Source organism: Mesoplodon bidens (assembly GCF_964165515.1).
Source record: "Mesoplodon bidens genome assembly, chromosome: 2".
In the NCBI taxonomy this organism is placed as follows: Eukaryota; Metazoa; Chordata; class Mammalia; order Artiodactyla; family Ziphiidae; genus Mesoplodon; species Mesoplodon bidens.
The window spans coordinates 112,728,426-112,754,386 of NC_138177.1; the positions used below are offsets into that span (position 1 = coordinate 112,728,426).

A 25,961-nucleotide genomic window follows, 5' to 3' on the forward strand; every position below is an offset into this window, starting at 1 on the left:
TATGTGTAATTTGCCTTCATTAATTTATTTCTGGAACGTAATACAAACATATTAAAAAATAAAAAAGCCAAATACATGGAATTTTAGACAATTGAGATTTTGAATAGTTCTTCCTGTTAGTGTAGAGGGTTATACAAAATTGACTGTAGGCAACAAATTAGTCAATTTTCATCAGTTTTTTTGTTTTTTACTAAAAAAATAAACTCAAAGAATGAATGTAACTGTATTATAGTATAAATGAATATATTCATTAAGTTAATGAAAATATTAATGTTGACCTTTTTATTTTCCAGAGGATCAACCATTTTCCAGGAATGGGGGAGATATGTAGGAAGGATTTCCTAGCGAGAAATATGACCAAGTAATCTTCATTTTCTTGTAATATAGAAGAACTGTTCAAAAATTACATTTTGAATGTCATAGTGCTATCTTTCACAAATTTATATTGATTTGAAATGATATTCTGTTGGAAGAGATAGAATTTTAGAGCTAGAAGTGTTTTAAAATTTTCAGGGTTCTATTCTTTGACTTTTCAGAGGAGGTAATTGAGGGTCAGAGACATGAATATCTTACACAAAGTCAAATAGCTAGCAGCCGAGCTGGAGTAGAAACCCGGTCTCCAGAATTTCAGGGTTCTTTTCACTGCAACTTGCTGTCTCTCTAGCAGCATAAGTTTTTCTTTTAAATGTAAAAAGTTTTCTGTACATGGCATTCAATATATACTTAATTATTTTCAGTTAAACCTTGCAGGAACTAATTTGTTGCATTATATCCTGCCTGTGGGTATGTGTGTGTTCAGAATACTGGTTATTGAGCATCTAATATGAGCCAGGCACTGTAATAGGTGCCTGTGCGCACACATATACGCATACACACATGTATATGTTCCTACCCGGGGATACATGCACACATATTTATCTCAGAGACCATTATTTAGAGTAATAATCTGCTTTCATGGGAAAAACTGTTAACAGGTAAAGTGTTATACTTAATATACTGCAGAATTTTTGTGCAGCTTATATTTCTGTTGATTAGATTTTTTTTATTTTAAGAAAGTTGATAAATTGTATGCTTGGATTTTTTTCTAAATATAACAAAGAATGGTATCATTCATAAACATCTCATGGTTAGTTTTAAAGTGTATTCTATTAAAGCTTTAACTTGATCTAATTTCACATTATTGTTAAACTATAATAAATACATGTAAAGGTGTTGGGAATAAAAACAAGTACATTAGCACTGTTATCATGCTTCCTTTAGATATGTGTGTGTGTGTGTGTGTGTGTGTGTGTGTGTGTTTCAAAGCAATCAATGTTAGCCTATTTTGTACTGAGATTATTTACTTGGTTGGCTTATTTTGGATTTGACGGGTGGATTTGGTGATTATTTTCCTTCTCATAGTGGAAACGTAACTTTTTTTTATAGGGTTCTCTTGAAAGAGCACTTGAAATATGATAACTGTATGACCTTCCAGTTGTGGAAGCCAGGGGGCTTATATATTCCACACCCTAGTCTTACAGTATAGGCCCTGCTTCTGTGCATATTATATACTATGGTCCCATTTTAGTTTTAACTAATCTCGTTTGGAAACAGTGACTACTCATCTATAAAAAACTTTCATACATTTATAAAGAAGACTTTTTGAAACAATCAGATTTTCTTTAATAGGTAATATTTTAAAATATTTCTAAGAATTTTAAAATTGTTATTGGGAATCAATATGTACCAAATAATTAGCATTTGGATTAATCAAAAGCAAACATTTTATACCTAGTATTTTATCAGTATCCCTAAGTTATGTACCAAATAGGCAGCCTGATTTATAGCAAATACAAAAATGTCAGGCCATACACTGTAGCCATAAAACTACATGTATAGGTAGATGTAGTTGATGTAAACAAAACCTGACTCAGAGGCTTCAATGGTTTTCTCACAAAAGTAGTAAAACTCCAGAAAACACTGGGGTAAAAGGCAATCTAAAATTTTTCCCTATGGATGACCCAGCAAACTCCAAATCATCTTTTAAGAAGCAATATGAATGGCACTTGGCTGTGAACCATACTAACCACCCGCATCCCGGAGGCAGAGTTAATGCCGCCTTCCACGTTACCTTGCCTTATGTAGCTTTATTGCACCTATCACACTGTATTTAATTAATAGCCTATATGTAAATTCCTTAGAACAGAGACCATGTTAATCCTCAGTGCCCAACACGTAGTATATACTCAAATGTTTGATCTACTAATATGTAAATTAGTACATGGGGCAGAAATTCTTGTCTATTTTTTCCACTAATGTATCCCTATTATCTAGAATAGTGCCTAACATATAGTAGGTGATTAATAGGCATTTAAAAAATTAATGAATGGATCAATAAATGAAGAAATGGAGGGAATTTAAATCCTTGTAGTAAGTGTCAGTAGCACAGAGAAAGAAAGTTTAGATAAGTTTGAATAGAAATTACTTTTCATATTATCTCTAACTTACAGAATGATCAAGTCCCGACCTCTGGATTATACCTTTGTTCCTCGAACATGGATCTTCCCTGCTGAATATACACAATTTCAGAATTATATGAAAGAATTAAAGAAAAAAAGAAAGCAGAAGACTTTTATAGTAAAACCAGCTAATGGTGCAATGGGTCATGGGTAGGTATTTTTCATGTGGAATACATAAAAATTTTTAAAAATTGGGGGAAAGAATAAGTGTGACCATTTGCTCATGGTTGAGTACTAATATGAAAAAAAATTAAAATAACTTTCTAACTTTTGCTTTTTTGGAACTAAATATTTAATGAGCCCTTTTACCCTGTCCTGGAGACTTCAATAATTTAATCTAAAAATTTAATCAACAGGTTGTGAGACTTTGATAGGAGACTACAAAATAGAGAAAAGTAAATATTTTCTAATTTTTTTCTTAAACATGAAATTTGCATTCATCATAATTTTAGAGTAAGCTTGGAGAGGAAAATCAGTTGATACAATAGAGCTAAATTGAGTTGGTGAATGAAATGGAAAGGGTGTTACTGTTTTCATCTTAAAAAAAATCTTAAGCACAAAATATCTATTTTCTTTGCTTTACAAATAATTTTTTTCTTTATGTAGCCATGGTAATTGGATTGAAGATGAGTAGAACACATTTTAAGCTAAAGTGCTGAGAACTAGACATGTTAGCTGGGGATAGATTATACAACTTAATATTCCTGTTTACTTTTGCTTTCTTATGTTAGTTTTCTGCTGTTTACTTTTTCAAAGAAAATGTGGCTGAGGCTACTTTTAATAAAAACACAAGTAATTTTTATCTTTGATTTAGAGTGCTGTGGGGAAAAAAGATATTTGGAAATATAGCTGCCAGGTAAATTACTGTTCAACACATTTCCTTTTAACTTTTAATCATAATTTAATAATTTAATCAGACTTTATTTTAAACTGTGGTTTAGTAATTTAAATGACAAACAACATGTAGTGTTAGTGGAAATTGTATATTAATTGTTTAATGTAGATTTGGTTCACTATGTTAGTATCAAGGTAAACATTTTGGGGAGGATAATTGAAATTCACATTTTCTCAATTTTAATGTTAAAAATTATGTTAAAAATTCATCTTTATATATATTTAATGTTAGTGTAAATTGTTAATAATATGAATTGACTACAGTAATAAAATAGCTGAAAAAGTATACTATACATACTGTGCTGCCAGGGTTTATCTCATGCAATGCAGAAGTACATAGGTAAAGTACACCTCACTCATCTGTAGAATATATCTATTTCCTTGCTGGTTTTCTGTTCAATTGTCCTGTTCATTATTGAGAGTGGGGGGCATTGAACACTTCAGCTGCTATTGTTGAACTGTCTATCTGTGCCTTCAATTCTATCAGTTTTTGCTTCATATATTTTGGAGCTCTGTTGTGAGGTGTATATGTTTATAATTATTATATCTTCTTGATGCATTGAATTTTAAAAATTATTATATTACTGTTCTTCTTTGTCTGTTGGAGTACTTTTTGTCTTAAAGTCTATTTTGTCTGATACTAGTATAGCCACTTCAGTTCTCTCTTGGTTACTGTTTGCATGGAATATCTTTTCTATTTGTTCACTTTCAGCCTATTTAAGTCTTTGAATATAAAGTGTGGCTCTTGTTGACAGCATGTAGTTGGGCCATATTTTTTATACATTCTGCCAAATCTTGTCTTTCAACTGGAGAGTTAATCCATTCTTATTTATTATGTAATTATTGATAAGGAAAGATTTACTTTTGACATTTTGCTATTTGTTTTCTTTATGTCTTATATAGTTTTCATACCTCAATTTCTCCATTTCTGCCCTCTTGTGTATTACATGGGTATTTTCTAGTGTACCATTTTAATTTCATTGTCATTTATTTTACTATATATTTTTTGAGTTATTTTTTAAATGGTTGCTTTGGGGTTACAATTAGCATCTCCATTTATAACAACTTAGTTTGGATTAATATCATTACTTTTAACAGTAAAAACAACAACAAAAACAACAAAACTTTGCTTCTATTTGCCTCTGCCCCCTTTATGATGTTTTGTCACAAATTACACCTGTATATATTGTGTGCCCATCAAAATAGATTTATAATAATTGTTTTATGCAGTTGTGTTTTAAATAATACAGGAAAAATAAGCAGTTACAAACCTAAACTACACTAGTAGTGACTTTTATTTTTACCTATGTAGTAATCTTTACAGGTGCTCTTTATTTCTTTGTGTAGATTTGAATTACTGCCTAGTGTCCCTTTGCTTCAGCCTGAAGGATTGTCTCTGGCATTTCTTATAGGCCAGGTATAATAGCAACAAACTCTCTCAGTTTTTGTTTATCTGGTAATGTCTTAATTTCTCTTTCAATTTTGAATATTTTGTCAGATATAGATTTCTTGGTTAACAGTTTTTTTTTTTTCTTTTTCTATCAGCACTTTGAATATGTCATCTTACTGTCTTCTGCCCTCCATTGCTTCTGATGAGAAATTAGCTCTTTATCTTAATGAGGATCCCTTGGGTGGGATGAGTGGCCTGTCTTGCTACTTTTTTCTCTTTTTCTCTAGGCTTTTGACAGTTTGATTAGAACATGTCTTAGTGTGGCTCTCTTTGAGTTTATCTTACTTGAAGTTTATTAGGCTTCTTGATTTGTAGGTTAATATTTTTCATCAGATTGGGAGATTCTCAGCCATTAATTCTTCAAAGAGTCTTTGCCCCTTTCTCTTTTCTCCTTTTGAGACACCCATTATGAGTGTGTTGGTGTTGTCTTGCAGGGCTCTTAAGCTCTGTTCATTTTTCTTCATTTTTTTTCCTTTCTGTTCCTCAGACTAATCTCAATTGATTTATCTTCAAGTTTGCTGATTCTTTCCCTGCCTTCCCAGATCTTCTGTTTAGCCCCTCTAATGTATTTTTGTTTCAGTTATTGTACTTTTCAACTTCAGAATTTTTGTTTGGTTCCCCCCACCTACCCCACCACCTTTAAAAGTAATTTCTATCTCTACTGATATTCTGCATCGGTGAGATATTATTCCCATGGTTTCCTTCAGTTCTTCGTACATGATTTCCTTTAGCTCTTTGAACAAATTTAAAATAGTTGATTTAAATAATTTATTGTCTAGTAAGCCAAATATCTGGGTTTCCTCAGGTATAGTTTCTATTAATTGAGAATTTTTTTTGTGTATGGGTCATACTTTTTTTTTTTGAATGACTCATGATATTTTGTTGAAAATTGGACATTTTGTGTATTGTAATGTAGCAACTCTGACAATTAGATTCTCCCTCCTCTACTGGGTTTTTGTTACCATTTGTTCTATTTGATGTTTATTTGTTTAGTGGCCTTTCTGAAATAATTTTGTAAAGTTTGTATTTTTTATTGTGTGTGACCTCTGAAGTTCCTGTTCTGTTAGGTCAGTGGTCAATGTAATTGTTCAGTCTGTTAGTAATCGAATAGAAATTTCCTTAAACACTGGGAACCAAATATCTATATCTATACATATATCCATACATACACACATACATATATATGTGTGTGTGTGTATATATGGATATAGGTATATATATATATATATATCCCCCAATCCTTGCAGATGGTGTGTGTGTGTGTGTGTGTGTGTGTGTGTATGTGTGTGTTGGAGCATGCCCTCAACACTTAGCTAGGTAGTTTATAACTCTGCCTTAGCCTTCACTTCCTACTTGACAGAGCTTGATGGGTAGCTGGAGGTAAGAGCTTAGGGCCATCTCAGGTCTTTCCTGAGCATGCACTTAGCCCTGGGCATTCATATGGCCTTCTAGAATCCCAGAAATATGTGAGAGCTTTTCAAAGCCCTTATTCCCCAAAGATTGTCATTTCTGTCTTTTTCCCCAATCTTTGCAGTTAGTCTGTTGTTTTTCCCAACTGCTATTTGTTGCAGGGACTACTACATTTGTCTTTAAATGTTTTCAACATTTGTCTCTGCCCCCCCCCCCCCAAGTAGCTGCCTCAGCACTGTGAGAGTTTTCAGTTAGACAAGATAAAAGAAAACCTTTGAGATTGTCCAGGGAACCACAGAACTGATTTAAACAAATAGACAAACAAACAAACAAACAAAACAACCACAAGAATATGTCTATTCTGCTGCCTCTAGAACCAGTACCTGTACTGGGAACATGGGTTACTGCTCAAGGCCACTGCTGAGCTGGGGGTTGGGGGTGGTACCAGAGTAAGTTAAAATGCTAGGAATCTCTTTTACACAGATTCAGCTGTTTTGTTTTTTTTTTTATTATTACATTTTCCTTGGTTAGTACCCATGGTTCTAAAAAAGTTGCTTCTGACAGTATTTTTATGCTGTATTTTGTGTGTGTGTGTATGTGACGGGACCACTTTCCTCTTGAGTATTACCTATAACTTTGTTAAAATCCTGACTCCATAACAAATTATTCTTTTAATCTTTTCTGTAAATTTAGGATTTCTTTGATAAGAAATGGTGACAAACTTCCATCTCAGGATCATTTGATTGTTCAAGAATACATTGAAAAGCCTTTCCTAATGGAAGGTTACAAGTTTGATTTACGAATTTATATTCTGGTAACATCGTGTGATCCACTAAAAGTATTTCTCTACCATGATGGACTTGTGCGAATGGGAACAGAGAAGTACATTCCACCTAATGAGACCAATTTGGTAAGTGATATCAGACACTATGATTTTATTAATTTATTCAACATCTATTTTTTAAAACACCCATTGTGTATAAATGTTAAATGAACAAAGTTCCTCCTCTCAGGCTTTTATAGTCTAGAAGAATTTTATGCATAAATAAGACTGCCTCTAATTTAAGACAGCTTTGTGGAAATTAGAAAAAAAAGTGCCTGCTGCTCCAGGTAGGCTAATTAGGAAAATACTCCCCATCTGGGTTCTGTGAGCATGAGGATGGATTTCGAAGTATATATGTGTGTGTAGTGGTCCTGGATAGAAATGATTGATACAGAAATACAAATTAAAATAATATGCCATTGAGAAATACAGATAAAGTGTTATAGAATTGAGTGTAGGAATAGGTTTTGTTCAGCTTCTCATGGGAGAGGTGGTATTTGAGCAGGCTTTGTATGAAAGGTATGGTTTAAACATGTAGAATGTGGGAGAAAGTACATGAAACAGAGAAAGCAAAAGTTATCAGAAAGTAAAGGTATTATATTTTGTTGGAACAAAAGAGAAGATTTTAAATTTATGTTGATCAGTTGTGAAGTAGAGACATAAATTGGCAGTTTCATAGTACGTTTTTAATTCTATTAAGTGGAGATTTCTGTAAGTATTTTTCCATTAAGATTATCTTTGTGTAGCCATAACATATTGATGAAAGTCATAACTGTGTAGTTTATGAAGGTCAAACTATAATTTATTATCATAATTTATCATGAAAGTCATAAATGTAATTTATAGTTTATGAGAGACAAACCGTAGTTTATTATCTATACTTATAAGTTTAGTTAACCTCTACTTCTATTTTTGGATCTACTAATTACAGTAAAAATTACACCTAATTAAGGATTGTTTCCCATTTTTGTCAAAAGCCTGGTTATAATTCTTCTATAATATTATGAACATAAATGACTACATTGAGTGGTCATTTTCCAAAATTAAATGACTAATCATAAATGTTGCTACATTCAATTAACTAAAAAATGTTGTAAACCTGGCAAAGGAAGAATAAGGGAACTGTCAGAGTTTTTACAGGAAAGGAAGATAAAAGAAAGAATCATCTCTTCAAAGGTCATAAGGTGTGGATACATCCAATCTCCAAAAAATGTTTGAACTCTACTGCATTCTAGACATTGTGCTGGTTTTGGAAAAACGGTGACCAAGACAGATACAGTACTTGATCTCACAAAAGCAACAATCTAGTGGGGAGGCAGAAAATAAAATAAGCAATTATAATACCCAGTGGTAAGTGTAATCGTTTAAGAAACTGAGAATGCTGTGGCAGAGCATAGCAGGAACATCTAGCTCAGTTGGAGATACAGTTAGAGACGGAGTTTGTAAAGTGAAATCTGAAGAGTGAGGGGTTAGCTAAGTTAGAGGTGGGGTGGGATGGGTTAAGACTCCAGGTAGAAGAATGGCCCAGAGGTAGGAGGGAGAGTGATATGTCTGGAGAGAGCACACACGTTCAATATGGCTAAAATACAGACTAAGAAAGGATAGATGTTCTGACATCAGGATGGAGAGTCCCAGAGGCCAGATCTTGGTAGATCATGGCTAGGATTTTGGAACTTAACATAAGAAGAAGGGAAGCATTGAAAGATTTTAAACAAGGGAAAGAAGGAATGAGATTTTTGTCTTAAAAAGGTAACCTGGTCTATAGTGTGGGGAATGTGAGATGGGGCTGTAGATGGATGGGGGAGACTAGAGTAAGGGAGACAAGAAGCTGTATTCTAGTCTAACCACATGTGAGAGACAAGATGACTTAATTTGAAGTGATAGTAGGGCAGGGCTACGAATAAGAACACAGATTTCATATATATTTACGATACCATGGGTAACACTGATATACCGACAGGTTGATTTGTAGAATAAGGGAAAGAGAGAGAGAAATTAAGGATAAAACTCAAAAGAGTTTTGGCACAGCAGTTGGGTGGATGGTGACATTCACTGTGATAGGGAGTATAGGAGCTTTTAAAGTTTTGCAGAAAGCTGATGTGTTTGATTTGAGATGCTTCTGTGACTTCCAAATGGATCTATACTATTGGCATTTGGATATACAGTATAGGTCTGAAGCTCAGATGAGAGAACTGAGCTACAGGCGTAATTTGGGGTTCGTCAGTTTATAGATTATAATTAAAATAGTTGGAGTGGGTAAGACTAGATGATATATATGTAAGGAAGATAGTCATGTTTTGAGAGGAAAGAGGGAAGAGATAGGAAAGGGTAAGACTTGAAAGCTCATTTAGGTGATAAAGTGATTTATTCTAATTTCTTAAGTTGGATGTATGTGATTTGCTTAAGTACACTGGGTTAGGAAATCATATTGAAAGATTGGGAGTCAGGAAACGTGGCCTCTAGGTTTTGCTTTGCCAAGTGCTCTTGAGTCACATAATCTCCTGGCTTTGGTTTTCACATGTATGAAAAATGATATTCTCCTGTATAAACATCAGTGTTCCTCATATATCTCTAAAATTTCATGATTGAATTCCTACCTGAAGATATGAAAAATTTAAAAAGTGAAGTGCAAAACTTTATCTAAAGTGAGATCACTCTTATGTAAAAGATAAGTTTAAGAAAAAAGGTGGAAAAAATAAACCAAAATGCTCACATTGGTTGGTATTGGACAGCAGACTGCTTCATATTTTTTTCCTTCTTCATATTTCCAATTTTTAAAATAGTGTGCATTTTCTCATGAGCTGTATATTGATAAGCTACATGTAAGGAAATCATAAGAGAGAATTTCAGAAATTGAAATATAATAAACATAAATTTTTTTGCCACCCCGTGTAGCAGTCAGTCAATCCTTGAAATGTTCTGTATATTCCAATTCATTATTTTGAGCCTATACACTATAAAATAGGGTGGAGAATAGTTATCTACTTTTTATGCATTGAAGGTTGCTATTTGATTCAGAGCTGCCATCACTTCTCCTTATGGCAAATGTCCAACTGACAATGAACTCTTTAGAAGGGGATTTTTGTCAAGGTAGATGTGAAATTGTGGAATTTCCAATGCTACATATAAAGGTAATGTTTTAAGAAAAATGCAAAGTTCTATTTCTTATTCACTTTTCCATTAGGATAGCTAGAGTTTTTATTACTGCTGTTAGTATTTATTTTAAGAAATTCCTGCCAAATGGAGAGCTCCTCAAAAAATTATTTTCCAAACAAAAATAATTTCTGTTTTGGAGACTAAGAAATGTTATAGTTTGATTAATTTCCTTTTTTTCTTTAAATCAAACACTTAAAATCAGACAAGTATGAGGTTATGCCCTTTCTTTTAAGTATCACTTCGTTTAAAGTGATAATTTTCATGAAGGTAGGGACTATGTCTGCCTTGTTAATCTTTGTGTCCACAGTGCACAGCACACATTCCTGCCAGTGGTGGGTGCTCCTTAAATATTGTTCAATGAACAAAAAAAATTCTTAATTACTGGTGGGCATATGGATTAATAAACAACATGTAGCTCATATGATCAGTTCTGCATATTTGCTTCAAAGATTTCAATACTGTAGACTTAAGTAACTGCAGTGAAAATAAAATATGATATAAATATCATTGGTTACTAACAAATCAGAATAGTAATGATGTGCCCAAAGTATGTATTCATTGTGATGCAACATTGTTATCTAAAGTGGTTTCTGGGAGTAGGATCATGAGGGTGGGATTTACAGACCTCATGAATGTTTATGATAGGTTGATAAGGAGCTATTAATGTATATTAATTGACAATTATGAGAAATTTTAAATTTTGTATTCTTTTTCAAGTTTATTTGAGGATAACATTGTCAACAAACATAAGAATATAGAGAGACTAAGACCTAAGAACTCGAGTATGGAGCACTATAAATTTGCTGTTAATCATTTAGACATTTGTACAGCATCGTGTGGTGCTTCTGTCTGCTGACTCTGAGTGCACTCTGTCATGTTAACAAGTTACAGTGATCTTCCAGTCAGGATGGGAGGGCAGAGGTTGAGGTTGGTATCCTGCCTCTAGGTTTCTGCTACTTACTTGAGCTTTCACTTTTAAATCTTTGTTTGAAAAGATATAGAATACTCTCTCAGAAAATTCCTTTCCCAAAACAAGTTAGGATGAAAATTTTAGAAAAACATTAAAAACAAACCAACTAAGAAAAACAAACTTCAAAGTTACAGCATTTTTCATGCTTAGCAATAAGTATTTTCACATTTTCATTTAATTACTCTATATATCCTTATTATTTTCATACTTTCTATGGTAGATATATTTTCAATAATATACAAAGTAACTTTGTAGGTGACTACTTTCACAACCTTTTTTAGAAAAATGTACCATTGCATTTTGAAAATTACCTTTATAATTGTTAAATTATGAATATGTATATTTTAAACTTTAAATTGTCTTTCCTCTTTGGATGCTTTCTTTTCTGTGAAACTTCATGGTTCTAGAGTCTCAGAGGTGATAACAACTTTGGTTCTGACTTGTTACAGACCCAGTTATATATGCATCTGACAAACTACTCTGTGAACAAGCACAATGAGCATTTTGAAAGGGATGAAACTGAAAACAAAGGCAGCAAACGTTCCATCAAATGGTTTACAGAATTCCTACAAGCAAATCAACATGATGTTGCTAAGTTTTGGAGTGATATTTCAGTAAGATTATACCATTTCACAATTTTAACTGTCTTTCCTCATATTAATTGAAAGGATCATCAACCATTTTAAATAAAGAACGGATTACATTAGATTGGGCATATAAAGTGTGCTTTTATGAAGAAAGTGAAATTTGTCATGGACCTTAATAGATAAGTAGTACTTTTACTGCTCGGATCGGAAAGAGGGAATGCTAAGAGGAGGCAAAAGAGTGAGTAAAGGCACGGAGGTATGAAAATAGTTCAAAGTGGCCCAGGTTGGCGTGTATCGTATTTGTGGGAGATACGTGAAGATTTAATGGCTGGAAAGATATGTGGAACCAAGTTTTAGGTCTGGAAATCAAGGCTTCACTTGGTAGGCAGTAAGGATTCATTCAGTTTTTAAGGGAGGAGATTAATAAGGCCAAAGACCATGCATTTGAAAGATAAATCTGACAATGGGTATAGGATGGGTTAGAGAGAAGACCAGAAGTAGCTAGAGGAGGGCATTTGGGAGTAGTTTCAGGGAAAAGAATGGCCTGAATTGAACCACAATAAAAGAGGTGACAATGAAGTAGACCTTGAGATTAACTGAATGTTCAGAATGGGGAGGGGGCAAGAAGTATTCAGATATTCTTCTGCAGTTTTGAGGAATAATTATAAGGAGAATGGGTGTGGCATTATTTGAAATAGAATAGGAAGGAATTTATTTTGAGAAGATATAGAGCTTAGTTTTGCAGATGAGAGAAAAGAGTTCTATTCACTTATTTGCTAGTTCATTTATTCAGTAAACATTTATTGAACCCATAATATAAGCTTATCCCTGGCTGATAATTTGAGGATTTATAAGATACAGCTCCAAGCCTCAAAAAACTCAAGAGTTTGGTAGGGAACACTTGCACATAAATTGTTAATGAGATGCAATGTAGCATGTACAAAAACAGAGGCATACATTGGAATCTGTGGGGTTGTAGAGGAAGACCACATATAGTAGCTTTGAGTGGATGGGCATAGCAGGACTTCCTGGAGGCATTGACACCTGAACTCAGTTTTTTAAAAGTGCATGAAGCTATGATGAATTCTGCTTTCGATATGTTAAACTTGAAATGCTCTCTCATGTAGAAAAGTCGAGCAGGCAGTTAAAAGTGTATGTATGAGGTGTAATGGATAATTAAAGCCATGGCAGTAGATGAAATTCCAAATGGTAAGGGTAAAGAGAGAAAAGGAAACACGCATGAGAAGATAACCTTGGTGAAACAGACCCTTTTATTAATCCTAGCAGAAATATTAAAATGGTATTCATAGTTAAGAAAAGTATGTTGAAAATACTTAACATGATTAGGGCTATACAATTTGACTTCTGGGACAAATAATATATATTTAAATAAAAATATCGTGGAAAATGGATGTGAAAGTTCATTGTTGGTTGAACTTGGTTCTCTTGAGAAAATCAGAGAAAAAATCAGCATCATTATATTTATTCCTTTTCTTCGTGTTTTGTTAGTTTAAATCTTTTTTAAAATCTTATTTTCTGTCTCACAGAATGTAAACCCAAAGATACTTAGTTGTCAGACAAGTAAAAAGGAATTAAGTAGTCTGGATAGAAGAAAATAGGGCAGGCTGAGAACGGTGGTCATTTGAGAAGAATAAGAGGTCTAAAGGGGATAGATACCTCTCAGCACCAGCCTATTGATGCCATATGGTATTTTGGGCCCAGTGTGCCTCATTCTCTAATTTGTCAATAGATGCCCTAAGTCTCCTGATTTATAAATGTTGGCAACAAATTCAAATTTTTAAAAATTTAGGGGTTCCATCAAATTTTAAAGTTTGTCATTTGCATTTGGTCAGATTCTCACCAACTTGTTAACTTTCTATTATGTCTTCCTGAGAGACTAAATATTGATACATCCAAACAAGAAATTTGATTCCAACAATGCCGTTTATTTATCTATTTACTTTATCAAGGCCAGTTTTTTGGAAATTCCAAAAAATATTCTAATAATGATAGTTTACTATCATGTGGGTCAGAAACATCAAAGTGGTAAAATTTGCAGTTTTGATACAATAGCTCAATGATGGAAGATCTACTTGGTGATACCTGGATGATTTAATGAATGGGTCATTTGGTGACTAGCTCAGTGAGACCAAGAAAGTTTTAGATGCCCTCTGGTCTTCTTTTTCTTTACCAGATTCTTCACTTCTTATGAGTTTGATTGTTCAGGGAAGTCTTTGTGGAAAGGTGGAATCTATTGGGTTGCCTTAGTGAGGAATGTACAGAGAGAATCAGTCAGAGAGAAAAATGGATATCATTAGCTTTACAGACATTGGTTTTAAATGGTACTTTCCCCACATAATTGAATTAGGACAAGGTATACAACTAAGACTAATACTAATAAGAGTATGGAAATCAACTCCTCAGAGCTTAAAATATAATTTTCAGATGTGACCTGAACATAGCAATTGTGGGCCTATTAAGCTCTGATACACTGCATGATCATTTCTATAAATGGGTAAATTTTGCATCATTCTTGCCTACATTAGTTAAAATGTGTATTAATAATCTATAAGTAACCAATTAATAAATAATAACATTAACTTTTCCAAGTACCTTCTTACAATTATCTTGTCAAACTATCTGCACTTATGTAATTCTTTTAAAATTTGCCTTTGTTGTTAAGAATTGCATGTACTTACAGATGTCTGTTGAAGGTGAATCAATAGGATAGTATAAAAAGAAAATAAGAGGAGATGAAGAAGGCAATTGTGCAATAAATTTTTATCTTAATAGTTTACTAATTTCATGAATTTAACTTAGAACTTTTTTTCGGTGACTAGTTTATTGATGGTAATTTCTCTAAAAAGTAGCTGTCTGCATATGAAAACTAACATTCGGCAATACCTTTGATGAAGAACAGATATATGTGCTTTTGTGCTGGTCAAGAATAAATAAGAAATCAATAGAAAAGCAGGCCATGGAGGTTAAAAATGACTTTAATCACTCATAAAATCATCCTTAATGAATGCTTTTTATATACTTTAGGTACAACTCTACAAAGTCATCTTTCAAAGCAATGTTGGAAATTCTCAAAAGCATTATTGGAATTTGATTTGATTAGTGGAATTTGTATTTGGTTGTATCATTCCTGATTTCACATATACCTGCAATCTTGCCTCTGCATTCCTAAAAGTGTGCTGTTTTTGTGTAGTAAAAACACAGATTTTTTTTTTTTTTTTTTTTGCGGTACGCGGGCCTCTCACTGCTGTGGCCTCTCCCGTTGCGGAGCACAGGCTCCGGACACACAGGCTCCGCGGCCATGGCTCGCGGGCCCAGCCGCTCCGCGGCATGTGGGATCTTCCGGGATCGGGGCACGAACCCGTGTCCCCTGCATCGGCAGGCGGACTCTCAACCACTGCGCCACCAGGGAAGCCCTAAAAACACAGATTTGTAATCCAGAGTCTAAGTATTCATTCCCCCTCATCCTGTCCCCCCCATCTCCCCACCTATCTTGTTTCACATAGACACTTACTAGTCAATGTTTTAACTTTTTTTTCCTACTCAGGTGATTTCAGTAATATCTCAAGATTTATATAACGTGGACTTTTCTTTTTATCCTCATATTCTGTGGTGCTACCACACATTAGTTATTTTGAATAGAATTTTCTAAGAACAGCCTCTTGTGGCATCTCTGATATCCCCAAATACGTTCTGGGTTGGGATTCTTGATAACAGCGAGGTTAACTTCATCTTCCATTTCTTTCTCTCATAATAAATACTGCTCCCACCAGGCAGCTGAATGTTCCTGTCTGACCAGATATATGAGGTGGAATTCCAGAAGAATAATAGAATAAATGTAACAATAGTAGTTAAGTTGCTAACCCCTTTTGATGGTTTACTCTGTTCTAGGCACTATGCTAAGAGTTTTACATGGAGTCTCATTTTGCCCTTCCATCAGTCTTTTGCAGCAGGTTTTATTGCTATTGCCAGTTTACATTTTAGAAAAATGAGACAAAGTTTAAGCAGCATGACTGAGGATGCACATCTAACAAGTAGCAAAGCCTGGGATAAAGCCAGAAAGTCTACTTTGGAGCCATATTCTTAACTGCCATGCTATATTGCCTGTACCTGTAGAATGGGAGTTAAAAAGACAGTATATTCTAAGCAAAAACCAGCGAGACAGCTTTTCCACAATCCATAGCTTGTTCTCAAACTTCGGTAAACCAACTTTTTTTTTTATTAGCATTAGTAACTCACCCTAGTAGTATTATGTGTTCTCACAGAAAATGTTGAAAACTAGTTTGTTAATTGGCAGTACTCTGATTTCAGATAAACCTTATGAACAACAGAATCATCACTGCACAGAGAAACCCAACTCTCCTAGATTCTGTCCTCTTGGCCTTTCAGGCTTTGTCTAAGTGGAGGTTCTATAATGTTGTTTGTGAAATAGTTTACTCTCCTTGGAATTGTCTTCCCTCCCATCCCCTCGCCTTTTGTATGGTTTCTGAGAAGGCAAGCATTGTGATCCTACCTTACTTATTTAACAAATACAAGCCACATTCATAAACTTTTATTTGTTCACAGGTGATCTTGAGCATTTACTAAATGCCAGGCACTATTGTTAAGCACTGGGAATGGGGTTGTAAATAATATAGACAAGGACTCTGTTTTAAAAAAAAAAAAAGAAAAAGATGAGCTGGTCCTATGCTGTGTAGTGACACAGTAATGAATGATGTATGGGTGCCTACTTTTGACTCAGGGGTCAGGGAAGGACTCTCTGAGGATCAAGGGGCCAGACGTGGGAATATTGGGGGAAGAGTGTTCCAGGAAGAGGGATCAGCTAGTGTGAGAGGCCTAGAGAAGGGGAGCATGGCTGCAGCACAGTGGGCAGGGGGAGAGTTGGGTGAGATGAAGTCAGAGCAGTGGCAGGGGTTAGATGCCACAGAGCTTTGTGAACCTGGCCAGGACGCTTGTTTGCAAGTCCAGGCCTGATTTCCATGTATGTAAATGAGATACAAAGAAATAAGGCTTTTCGTCTTTTTTTTTTTAATCACAATCTTTACAGGAATTGGTGGTAAAGACTCTGATTGTAGCAGAACCTCATGTCCTTCATGCATATCGAATGTGCAGACCTGGTCAACCTCCAGGAAGTGAAAGTGTCTGCTTCGAAGTCCTGGGATTTGATATTTTGTTGGATAGAAAACTAAAGCCATGGCTTTTGGAGGTAAGGCGTTTCTTTAAGAAGAAAGAACTGATCCCTCTTCTTTTTTCTTCTTTTGAATTTTATTTTATTTATTTTTTTATACAGCAGGTACATATTAGTCATCCATTTTATACACATCAGTGTATACATGTCAATCCCAATCGCCCAATTCATCACACCACCACGCCCACCCCCCTGCGGCTTTCCCCCCTTGGTGTCCATATGTTTGTTCTCTACATCTGTGTCTCAATTTCTGCCCTGCAAACAGGTTCCTCTGTACCATTTTTCTAGTTTCCACATATATGCGTTAACATACGATATTTGTTTTTCTGTTTCTGACTTACTTCACTCTGTATGACAGTCTCTAGGTCCATCCACATCTCAACAAATGACCCAATTTTGTTCCTCTTCATGGCTGAGTAATATTCCATTGTATATATGTACCACATCTTCTGTATCCATTCATCTGTCGATGGGCATTTAGGTTGCTTCCATGACCTGGCTATTGTTAATAGTGCTGCAATGAACATTGGGTGCATGTGTCTTTTTGAATTATGGTTTTCTCTGGGCATATGCCCAGTAGTGGGATTGCTGGATCATATGGTAATTCTATTTTTAGTTTTTTAAGGAACCTCCATACTGTTCTCCATAGTGGCAGTATGAATTTAAATTCCCACCAACAGTGCAAGAGAGTTCCCTTTTCTCCACACCCTCACCAGCATTTGTTGTTTGTAGATTTTCTGATGATGCCCATTCTAACTGGTGTGAGGTGATACCTCATTGTAGTTTTGCAATTACATTTCTCTAATAATTAGTGATGTTAAGCAGCTTTTCATGTGCCTCTTGGCCATCTGTATGTCTTCTTTGAAGAAATGTCTATTTAGGTCTTCTGCCCATTTTTGGATTGGGTTGTTTGTTTTTTTAATATTGAGCTGCATGAGCTGTTTATATATTTTGGAGATTAATCCTTTGTCCATTGATTCATTTGCAAATATTTTCTCCCATTCTGAAGGCTGTCTTTTTGTCTTGTTTATGGTTTCCTTTGCTGTGCAAAAGCTTTGAAGTTTCATTAGGTCCCATTTGTTTATTTTTGGTTTCATTTCCATTTCTTTGGGAGGTGGGTCAAAAAGGATCTTGCTGTGATTTATGTCATAGAGTGTTCTGCCTATGTTTTCCTCTAAGAGTTTTATAGTGTCTGGTCTTACATTTAGGTCTTTAATCCATTTTTGTGTATGGTGTTAGGGAGTGTTCTAATTTCATTCTTTTACATGTAGCTGTCCAGTTTTCCCAGCACCACTTATTGAAGAGACTGTATTTTCTCCATTGTATATCCTTGCCTCCTTTTTCATAGATTAGTTGACCATAGGTGCATGGGTTTATCTCTGAGCTTTCTGTCTTGTTTCATTGATCTATGTTTCTGTTTTTGTGCCAGTACCATATTGTCTTGATTACTATAGCTTTGTAGTGTAATCTGAAGTCAGGGAGTCTGATTCCTCCAGCTCTGTTTTTTTCCCTCAAGAATGCTTTGGCTATTCGGGGTCTTTTGTGTCTCCATATAAATTTTAAGGTTTTTTGTTCTAGTTCTGTAAAAAAATGCCATTGGTAATTTGATAGGGATTGCATTGAATCTGTAGATTGCTTTGGGTAGTATAGTCATTTTGACAACATTGATTCTTCTAATCCAAGAACATGGTATATCTCTCCACCTGTTGGTATTATCTTTAATTTCTTTCATCAGTATCATAGTTTTCTGCATACAGGTCTTTTGTCTCCCTAGGTAGGTTTATTCCTAGGGATTTTATTCTTTTTGTTGCATTGGTAAATAATGTTTCCTTAATTTCCCTTTCAGATTTTTTTTATCATTAGTGTATAGGAATGCAAGAGATTTCTGTGCATTAATTTTGTATACTGCAACTTTACCAAATTCATTGATTGCTCTAGTAGTTTTCTGGTGGCATCTTTAGGATTCTCTATGTATAGTATCATGTCATCTGCAAACAGTGACAGTTTTACTTCTTTTTTTCCAATTTGTATTCCTTTTATTTCTTTTTCATCTTTGATTGCCATGGCTAGGACTTCAAAATCTATGTTGACTAATAGTGGTGAGAGTGGACATACTTGTCTTGTTCCTGATCTTGGAGGAAATGCTTTCAGTTTTTCCCCATTCAGAATGATGTTTGCTGTGGTTTTGTCATATATGGCCTTTATTATGTTGAGGTAGGTTCCCTCTATGCCCACTTTCTGGAGAATTTTTATCATAAATGGGTGTTGAATTTTGTGAAAAGCTTTTTCTGCGTCTATTGAGATGATCATATGGTTTTTATTCTTCAATTTGTTAATATGGTGTATCACATTGATCAATTTGCATATATTGAAGAATCCTTGCATCCCTGGGATAAATCCCAGTTGATCATGGTGTATGATCCTTTTAATGTGTTGTTGGATTCTGATTGATAGTATTTTGTTGAGGATTTTTATATCTATATTCATCAGTGATATTGGTCTGTAATTTTCTTTTTTTGTAGTATCTTTGTCTGGTTTTGGTATCAGGGTGATGGTGGCCTAATAGAATGAGTTTGGGACTGTTCCTTACACTGCAATTTTTCGGAAGAGTTTTAGAAGGATGGGTGTTTTCTCTTCTCTAAATGTTTGATAGAATTCACCTGTGAAGACATCTGGTCCTGGACTTTTGTTTGTTGGAAGATTTTTAATCACAGTTTCAATTTCATTACTTGTGATTGGTCTGTTCATATTTTCTGTTTCTTCCTGGTTCAATCTTGGAAGGTTATACCTTTCTAAGAATTTGTCCATTTCTTCCACATTTTCCATTTTATTGGCCTAGAGTTGCTTGTAGTAGTTTCTTAGGATGCTTTGTATTTCTGCGGTGTCTGTTGTAACTTCTCCTTTTTCATTTCTAATTTTATTGATTTGAGTCCTCTCCCTTTTTTTCTTGATGAGTCTGGCTAAAGGTTTATCAATTTTGTTTATGTTCTCAAAGAACCAGCTTTTAATTTTACTGATCTTTGCTATTGTTTTCTTTGTTTCTGTTTCATTTATTTCTGCTCTCATCTTGATGATGAGTTCTTTCCTTCTGCTAACTTTGGGTTTTGTTTGTTCTTCTTTCTGTAGTTCCTTTAGGTGTAAGGTTAGATTGTTTATTTGAAATTTTTCTTGTTTCTTGAGGTAGGCTTGTATAGTTATAAACTTCCCGTTAGAACTTTTGCTGTTCTAGGTTTTGTATCATCGTGTTTTCATTGTCATTTGTCTCTAGGTATTTTTTGATTTCCTATTTGATTTCTTATGTGATCTCTTGGTTATTTAGTAACGTATTGTTTAGCCTCCATGTGTTTGTGTTTTTTACTGTTTTTTCACTGTAATTCATTTCTAATCTCATAGCGTTGTGGTCAGAAAAGATGCTTGATATGATTTCGATTTTCTTAAATTTATTGAGGCTTGATTTGTGAACCAAGGTGTGATCTATCCTGGAGAATGTTCCATGCACACTTGAGAAGAAAGTGTAATCTCCTGTTTTAGATGGAATGTCCTATAAATATCAATTAAATCTATCTGGTCTATTGTGTCATTTAAAGCTTGTGTTTTCTTATTTACTTTCATTTTGGATGATCTGTCCATTGGTGTAAGTGAGGTGTTCAAGTCCCCCACTATTACTGTGTTACTGTCGATTTCCTCTTTTATAGCTGTTAGCAGCTACCTTATGTATCGAGGTGCTCCTATGTTGGGTGCATATATATTTATATCTTCTTCTTGGATTGATCCCTTGATCATTATGTAGTGTCCTTCCTTGTCTCTTGTAACATTCTTTATTTTAAAGTCTATTTTATCTGATATGATTATTGCTACTCCAGCTTTCTTTTGATTTCCATTTGCATGGAGTATGTTTTTCTATCCCATCACTTTCAGTCTGTATGTGTCCCTAGGTCTGAAGTGGGTCTCTTGTAGACAGCATATATATGGATCTTGTTTTTGTAACCATTCAGTGAGCCTTTGTCTTTTGGTGGGAGCATTTAATCCATTGTTGGTGCTGAATTCTCTTAGCTTTTGCTTGTCTGTAAAGCCTTTGATTTCTCCATAGAATCCAAATGAGATCCTTGCTGGGTAGACTAATCTTGGTTGTAGGTTCTTCCCTTTCATCACTTTAAGTATATCATGCCAATCCCTTCTGGCTTGTAGAGTTTCTGCTTAGAAATCAGCTGTTAACCTTATGGGAGTTCCTTTGTATGTTATTTGTCATTTCTCCCTTGCTGCTTTCAATAATTTTTCTTTGTTTTTGATTTTGGCCAGTTTGATTTTATGTGTCTCGGCGTGTTTCTCCTTGGGTTTATCATGTATGGGATTCTCTGCACTTCTTGGTCTTGGGTGGCTATTTCCTTTCCCTTGTTAGGGAAGTTTTCGACTATAATTTCTTCAAATATTTTCTCTGATCCTTTCTCTCTGTCTTCTCCTTCTGGGACCCCTACAATGCAAATGTTGTTGTGTTTAATGTTGTCCCAGAGGTCTCTTAGGCTGTCTTCAGTTCTTTTCATTCTTTTTTCTTTATTCTGTTCCGCATCAATGAATTCCACCATTTTGTCTTCCAGGTCACTTATCCATTCTTCTGCCTCAGTTATTCTGCTATTGATTCCTTCTAGTGCATTTTTCACTAAAGTTATTGTATTGTTCATCTTTGTTTGTTTGTTCTTTAATTCTTCTAGATCTTTGTTAAACATTTCTTGCATCTTCTCGATCTTTGCCTCCATTCTTTTTCCAAGGTCCTGGATCATCTTCACTTTCATTATTCTGAATTCTTTTTCTGGAATGTTGCCTATCTCCAGTTTATTTAGTTCTTTTTCTGAGGTTTTATCTTGTTCCTTCATCTGGGATATAACCCTCTGCCTTTTCATCTTGTCTGTCTTTCTGTGAATGTGTTTTTTGTTCCACAGGCTGCAGGATTGTAGTTCTTCTTGCTTCTGCTGTTTGCCCTCTGGTTGATGAGGCTATGTAAGAGGCTTGTGCAAGTTTCCTGCTGGGAGGGACTGGTGGTGGGTAGAGCTGACTGTTGCTCTGGTGGGCAGAGTTCAGCAAAACTTTAATCTGCCTGACTGCTGATGGGTGGGGCTGGGTTCCCTCTCTCTTGGTTGTTTGACCTGAGGCAACCCAACACTTCAGCCTGCCTGGGCTCTTTGGTTGGGCAAATGGCAGACTCTGGGAGGGATCATGCCAAGGAGTACTTCCCAACCTTCTGCTGCCAGTGTCCTTGTCCCCATGGTGAGCCACAGCCACCTCCCACCTCTGCAGGAGACCCTCCAACACTAGCAGGTAGGTCTGGTTCAGTCTCCCCTGGGGTCACTGCTCCTTCCCCTGGGTCCCGATACGTACACTACTTTGTCTGTGCCCTCCAAGAGTGGAGTCTGTGTTTCCCCCAGTCCTGTTGAAGTCCTGCAGTCAAATCCCACTAGGCTTCAAAGTCTAAGTCTCTAGGAATTCCTCCTCCCATTGGTGGATCCCCAGGTTGGGCAGCCTGACTTGGGGCTCAGAACCTTCACTCCAGTGGGTGGACTTCCCACCAGCTTTTATGGGATTTGATTTTATTGCGATTGCGACCCTCCTGCCATCTCATTTTGGCTTCTCCTTTGTCTTTGGATGTGGGGTATATTTTTTGGTGTGTTCCAGTGTCTTCCTGTTAACGATTGTCCAGTAGCTGGTTGTGATTCTGGTGTTCTCACAAGAGGGAGTGAGAGCACATCCTTCTACTCTGCCATCTTGGTTCAGGACCCCTGTGATCCCTATTCTTGTGTACTAAAACAAATGTTTTTTACATATGTACTTGGCACAGTTGATTCATTAACTGAGCAGAAAGAAGCCAGAATAGAATATGTGGGAGGAAGAGAATGAGCATTTGGGGAATAGAACAGTTCCGATAGTGGGTCAGTGTTTTTAATCTTACTTTTCCCAGATTAGCACTGAGTGAATTTCTAGGTTAGGCAGTTTGCACATACGCATAGATCTGGTTTTACTGATTTGTTGTCTACTCTCTCCACTCTTTTCTCAGCCTCACAGCTCTACCACTTCATGACTTCTGGTTGTTGTCTTTCCTCTCTGTGGGTGCCTAGGCTGCAGCACTGTAGCTCCCTGGCTTCAGTGTGTCTCCCCTTCAAACTCTCTAAGAGGAGAGAGGCTCCAATTAGTTCATTAATCAGTAGTTAATACTTAACACCCCAGGTGACATGAACTCTCCTTTAAGGCCATATTATGTGCCTGGTGCTCCCCTCATGTCTAGCCTGTTAACTGTGCCTTTGGGTTTGCTGCCAGACCCTGGTTCGGTCAGAGTCATCATTATTTTTCTTCCATTATAAAAGATGAACATATAGAATAATATAAAGGCAAAATAAAAATGACATCTAAGATTTTTGTACCTTTTCAGTCATGTTTGTATTTATATTGTATACAGAGGAAACCTTAGAAGTCACACAGTACCACATCCAGCAATTCCCCTAAGTTCTCTAATCATAGAGTATGTGGCTCTGATCATCGAGCTCCATGGTCATAGATCACATGGCCACAGAATACTGTGTTTAGGAAACTTTGTCAAGAAAATAACACCTACCTAAACAGTGTTGACTAGATTAGTTACATTTTAAGGAAAACATTACTATAGAAGATATCATCAACAACTACCTGTCATTTTAAGTTGGTTATCTCTTTTTTGTTAATGATTTAGAAGTTAAAAGTTACATCTGTAATATCAAGGTTTGCAAAAGCAAATTGAATGAGTGATAGGTGAGATCAAGACACTCAAAATATATTTTTAGGAGAGAACACTTTTCCAGTTTGAGGGCTACTGGTTTCATTTGTTTGTGTGTTGAATCTACTATGAGCAAATAATGTGTATTATATTTCCAATCAAATACAATTCTGTCACGTATTCAAATTTTGCTCCTGCCTGGGTCCTAGAAATATGATAAATGGGAAGAATTTTGCTTATCATTTTGCTTCCTCCGTTCCTTGGATATGAAAGCACTTGACTCTGGACTATGGCCCTTCACCTAAGGCCCAACATTTTCTTCCTTTATTTTTGCTGTTTTCCTCTTCTTACTTTCCTTTCCTGTTTTTACCTGTGTCTTTTTTTTCTGCCACTGCTGCTTGTCTTTTAGCCTTTATGGGGTGGGAAAAAAGTGAAGGCAGTATGCATGAAGTAGAACTGAAAGGCTAGCAAGGAATAATGATTTTATAGATATTTTATTTACCTGTTTTTAAAAGCACTTGCCTAACTGGAGTTTACCATTAGCTTGGTAGATCAGAATTGACTAAATGGTTCTGTTTTTTTAAAGGCTCAGAAATACTATTGTTTACATTCATGTTTCTTTATACTTTATTTTCTCCATCATTTCCAGATCAATAAGAACCACTAAAAACTCCACAATAACTTCTTTTCATTTTCTGTTCATTCTTTCATCATTTTCAGATCAATCATAACCATTTAAAAACTCTGCAATAACAAACAGCTGTGGGTAATGAACATTTATTATATCAAAACAGTTAAAAGAATCTTATTTAGATCTTCCTTTGTATTTTCTCCCAGCTGCAATCATAGTACATCTAATATACATTGGTAAAAACCTTTTGGCGCCATCAAGTGGAATTAGGTAGAGAGTGCCTCTGAGCATGTTAACTTTTAGTTAACTGGAATAATTGCAGGCAATGATTCTTAGTGGCAAATTGCAGAAATTTTCAGTCATAGAAAACATTTTTAGGGAAAAACATGGAAATTGAGTGGAGTATAAATATAATGCTAATATTTTAAGTATCCTTGAATTAATTTCAACAAATCATTGGGCCAGATGGTGGAGATAGAAGAAAAATAAGGTTGTCCTGGTCTACTGGGGACTCAGATATGTGTTTATGGTAGCATTTACAAGTATAAGTAGGTAATAAGGAGGCAGCACAAACAGAGTGATTAATCTCTCTGTGTACATGTGTATATTTGAGAGTTAAAAACATGTCTTTGTAGAAGAGGGAACACCTGAGAAGAGTATTTAAGGTGGTAGAAAGTGGGGTAGGGGCTGGGGCTTGGAGAAGTTACTGGCCGGAGGAAACAGCACTAATTTAGGAGCACAGAATCTATTATGGAAACTTTCATGTGTGCATGAAATGATTGTGCTTATCTTGATAATAAAACTGTGATTTGGATGGTTAATAAATAGTATTTATTAATTTAATTTGCTTTCTTATAATTTTCCTTTTTGCATGCATTTACAAGCTGCTGAGCTTTAAGACTCTAACACTTGTGGGTTTTGGTTTGTTTTACAGTTGGGTTAGGAAATGAGAACCAAAGAAACCATCCACGTTATAGAATAGAACTTGGGCTGGATGGAACCCTAATTTTCAGCGTTTCTTCTGTCAGCCATTTGTGGTTTTTCTTTTATTTTTTTCTTTACCTTTCTCATAAAACTTAAAGAAAAAATCTAAAGTGTTAATTGAATTAAGTTTTTCTACCTTTCCTCGTATTAGTTTATTTGATGTTAGGTACATTTCTTGATAGACCAATTTCTCTTACATGAGAGTAGGGTGAAGAATCTGAAATAGAAAAGAGAGAGGGTCTGAGATTATGTTGTACCAAGACTGTCTACCATCCTGGAGGAGGGATATGCTTGGCAGAATTCCAGACTGCAGTTTTAGAATGAAGCACTAAGGAATTCTATAAAGATAGATAACATGTCAGTAAACCACTTAATCTTCAGTTGAAAAATGTTTTTTTTAAAATAATCCTGTTACATGTAGTAGCAGAACTATCTTTGTTTTGCAAATTCCAGAGATTTGAATCAGTATTGCATGGTTGAAACTTTTTTCATATAAAAATATTACTTCACCCTTTCTCTGTACCTGTAAGAGGAAATACTTGGAGCTTTGAAGTAGTAGATTAATAAACTTCCTTTTTTCAAATTTACCTGGAATAAATGGATGTTCTTGCAA

The 25,961-nt window shown here is 35.2% G+C and overlaps 1 protein-coding gene across 4 annotated transcripts in view; it reads left to right on the forward strand.

The window, feature by feature from the left end:
* Nucleotides 1-25,961, forward strand: part of TTLL7 (tubulin tyrosine ligase like 7) — a 153,707-nt gene that overhangs the window by 57,942 nt on the left and 69,804 nt on the right. For all 4 annotated transcript variants that reach the window (XR_014015179.1, XM_081225766.1, XM_081225767.1 and 1 more), the window contains exons 5-9: nucleotides 294-361; nucleotides 2,490-2,648; nucleotides 6,946-7,162; nucleotides 11,651-11,815; nucleotides 16,854-17,012. Coding sequence is in view for 3 of the 4 variants with exons in the window: in XM_081225766.1 (XP_081081892.1) it covers nucleotides 294-361; nucleotides 2,490-2,648; nucleotides 6,946-7,162; nucleotides 11,651-11,815; nucleotides 16,854-17,012 (768 nt within the window). In the remaining variant the exon portion in view is untranslated. The remainder of the gene's footprint in view (nucleotides 1-293; nucleotides 362-2,489; nucleotides 2,649-6,945; nucleotides 7,163-11,650; nucleotides 11,816-16,853; nucleotides 17,013-25,961) is intronic.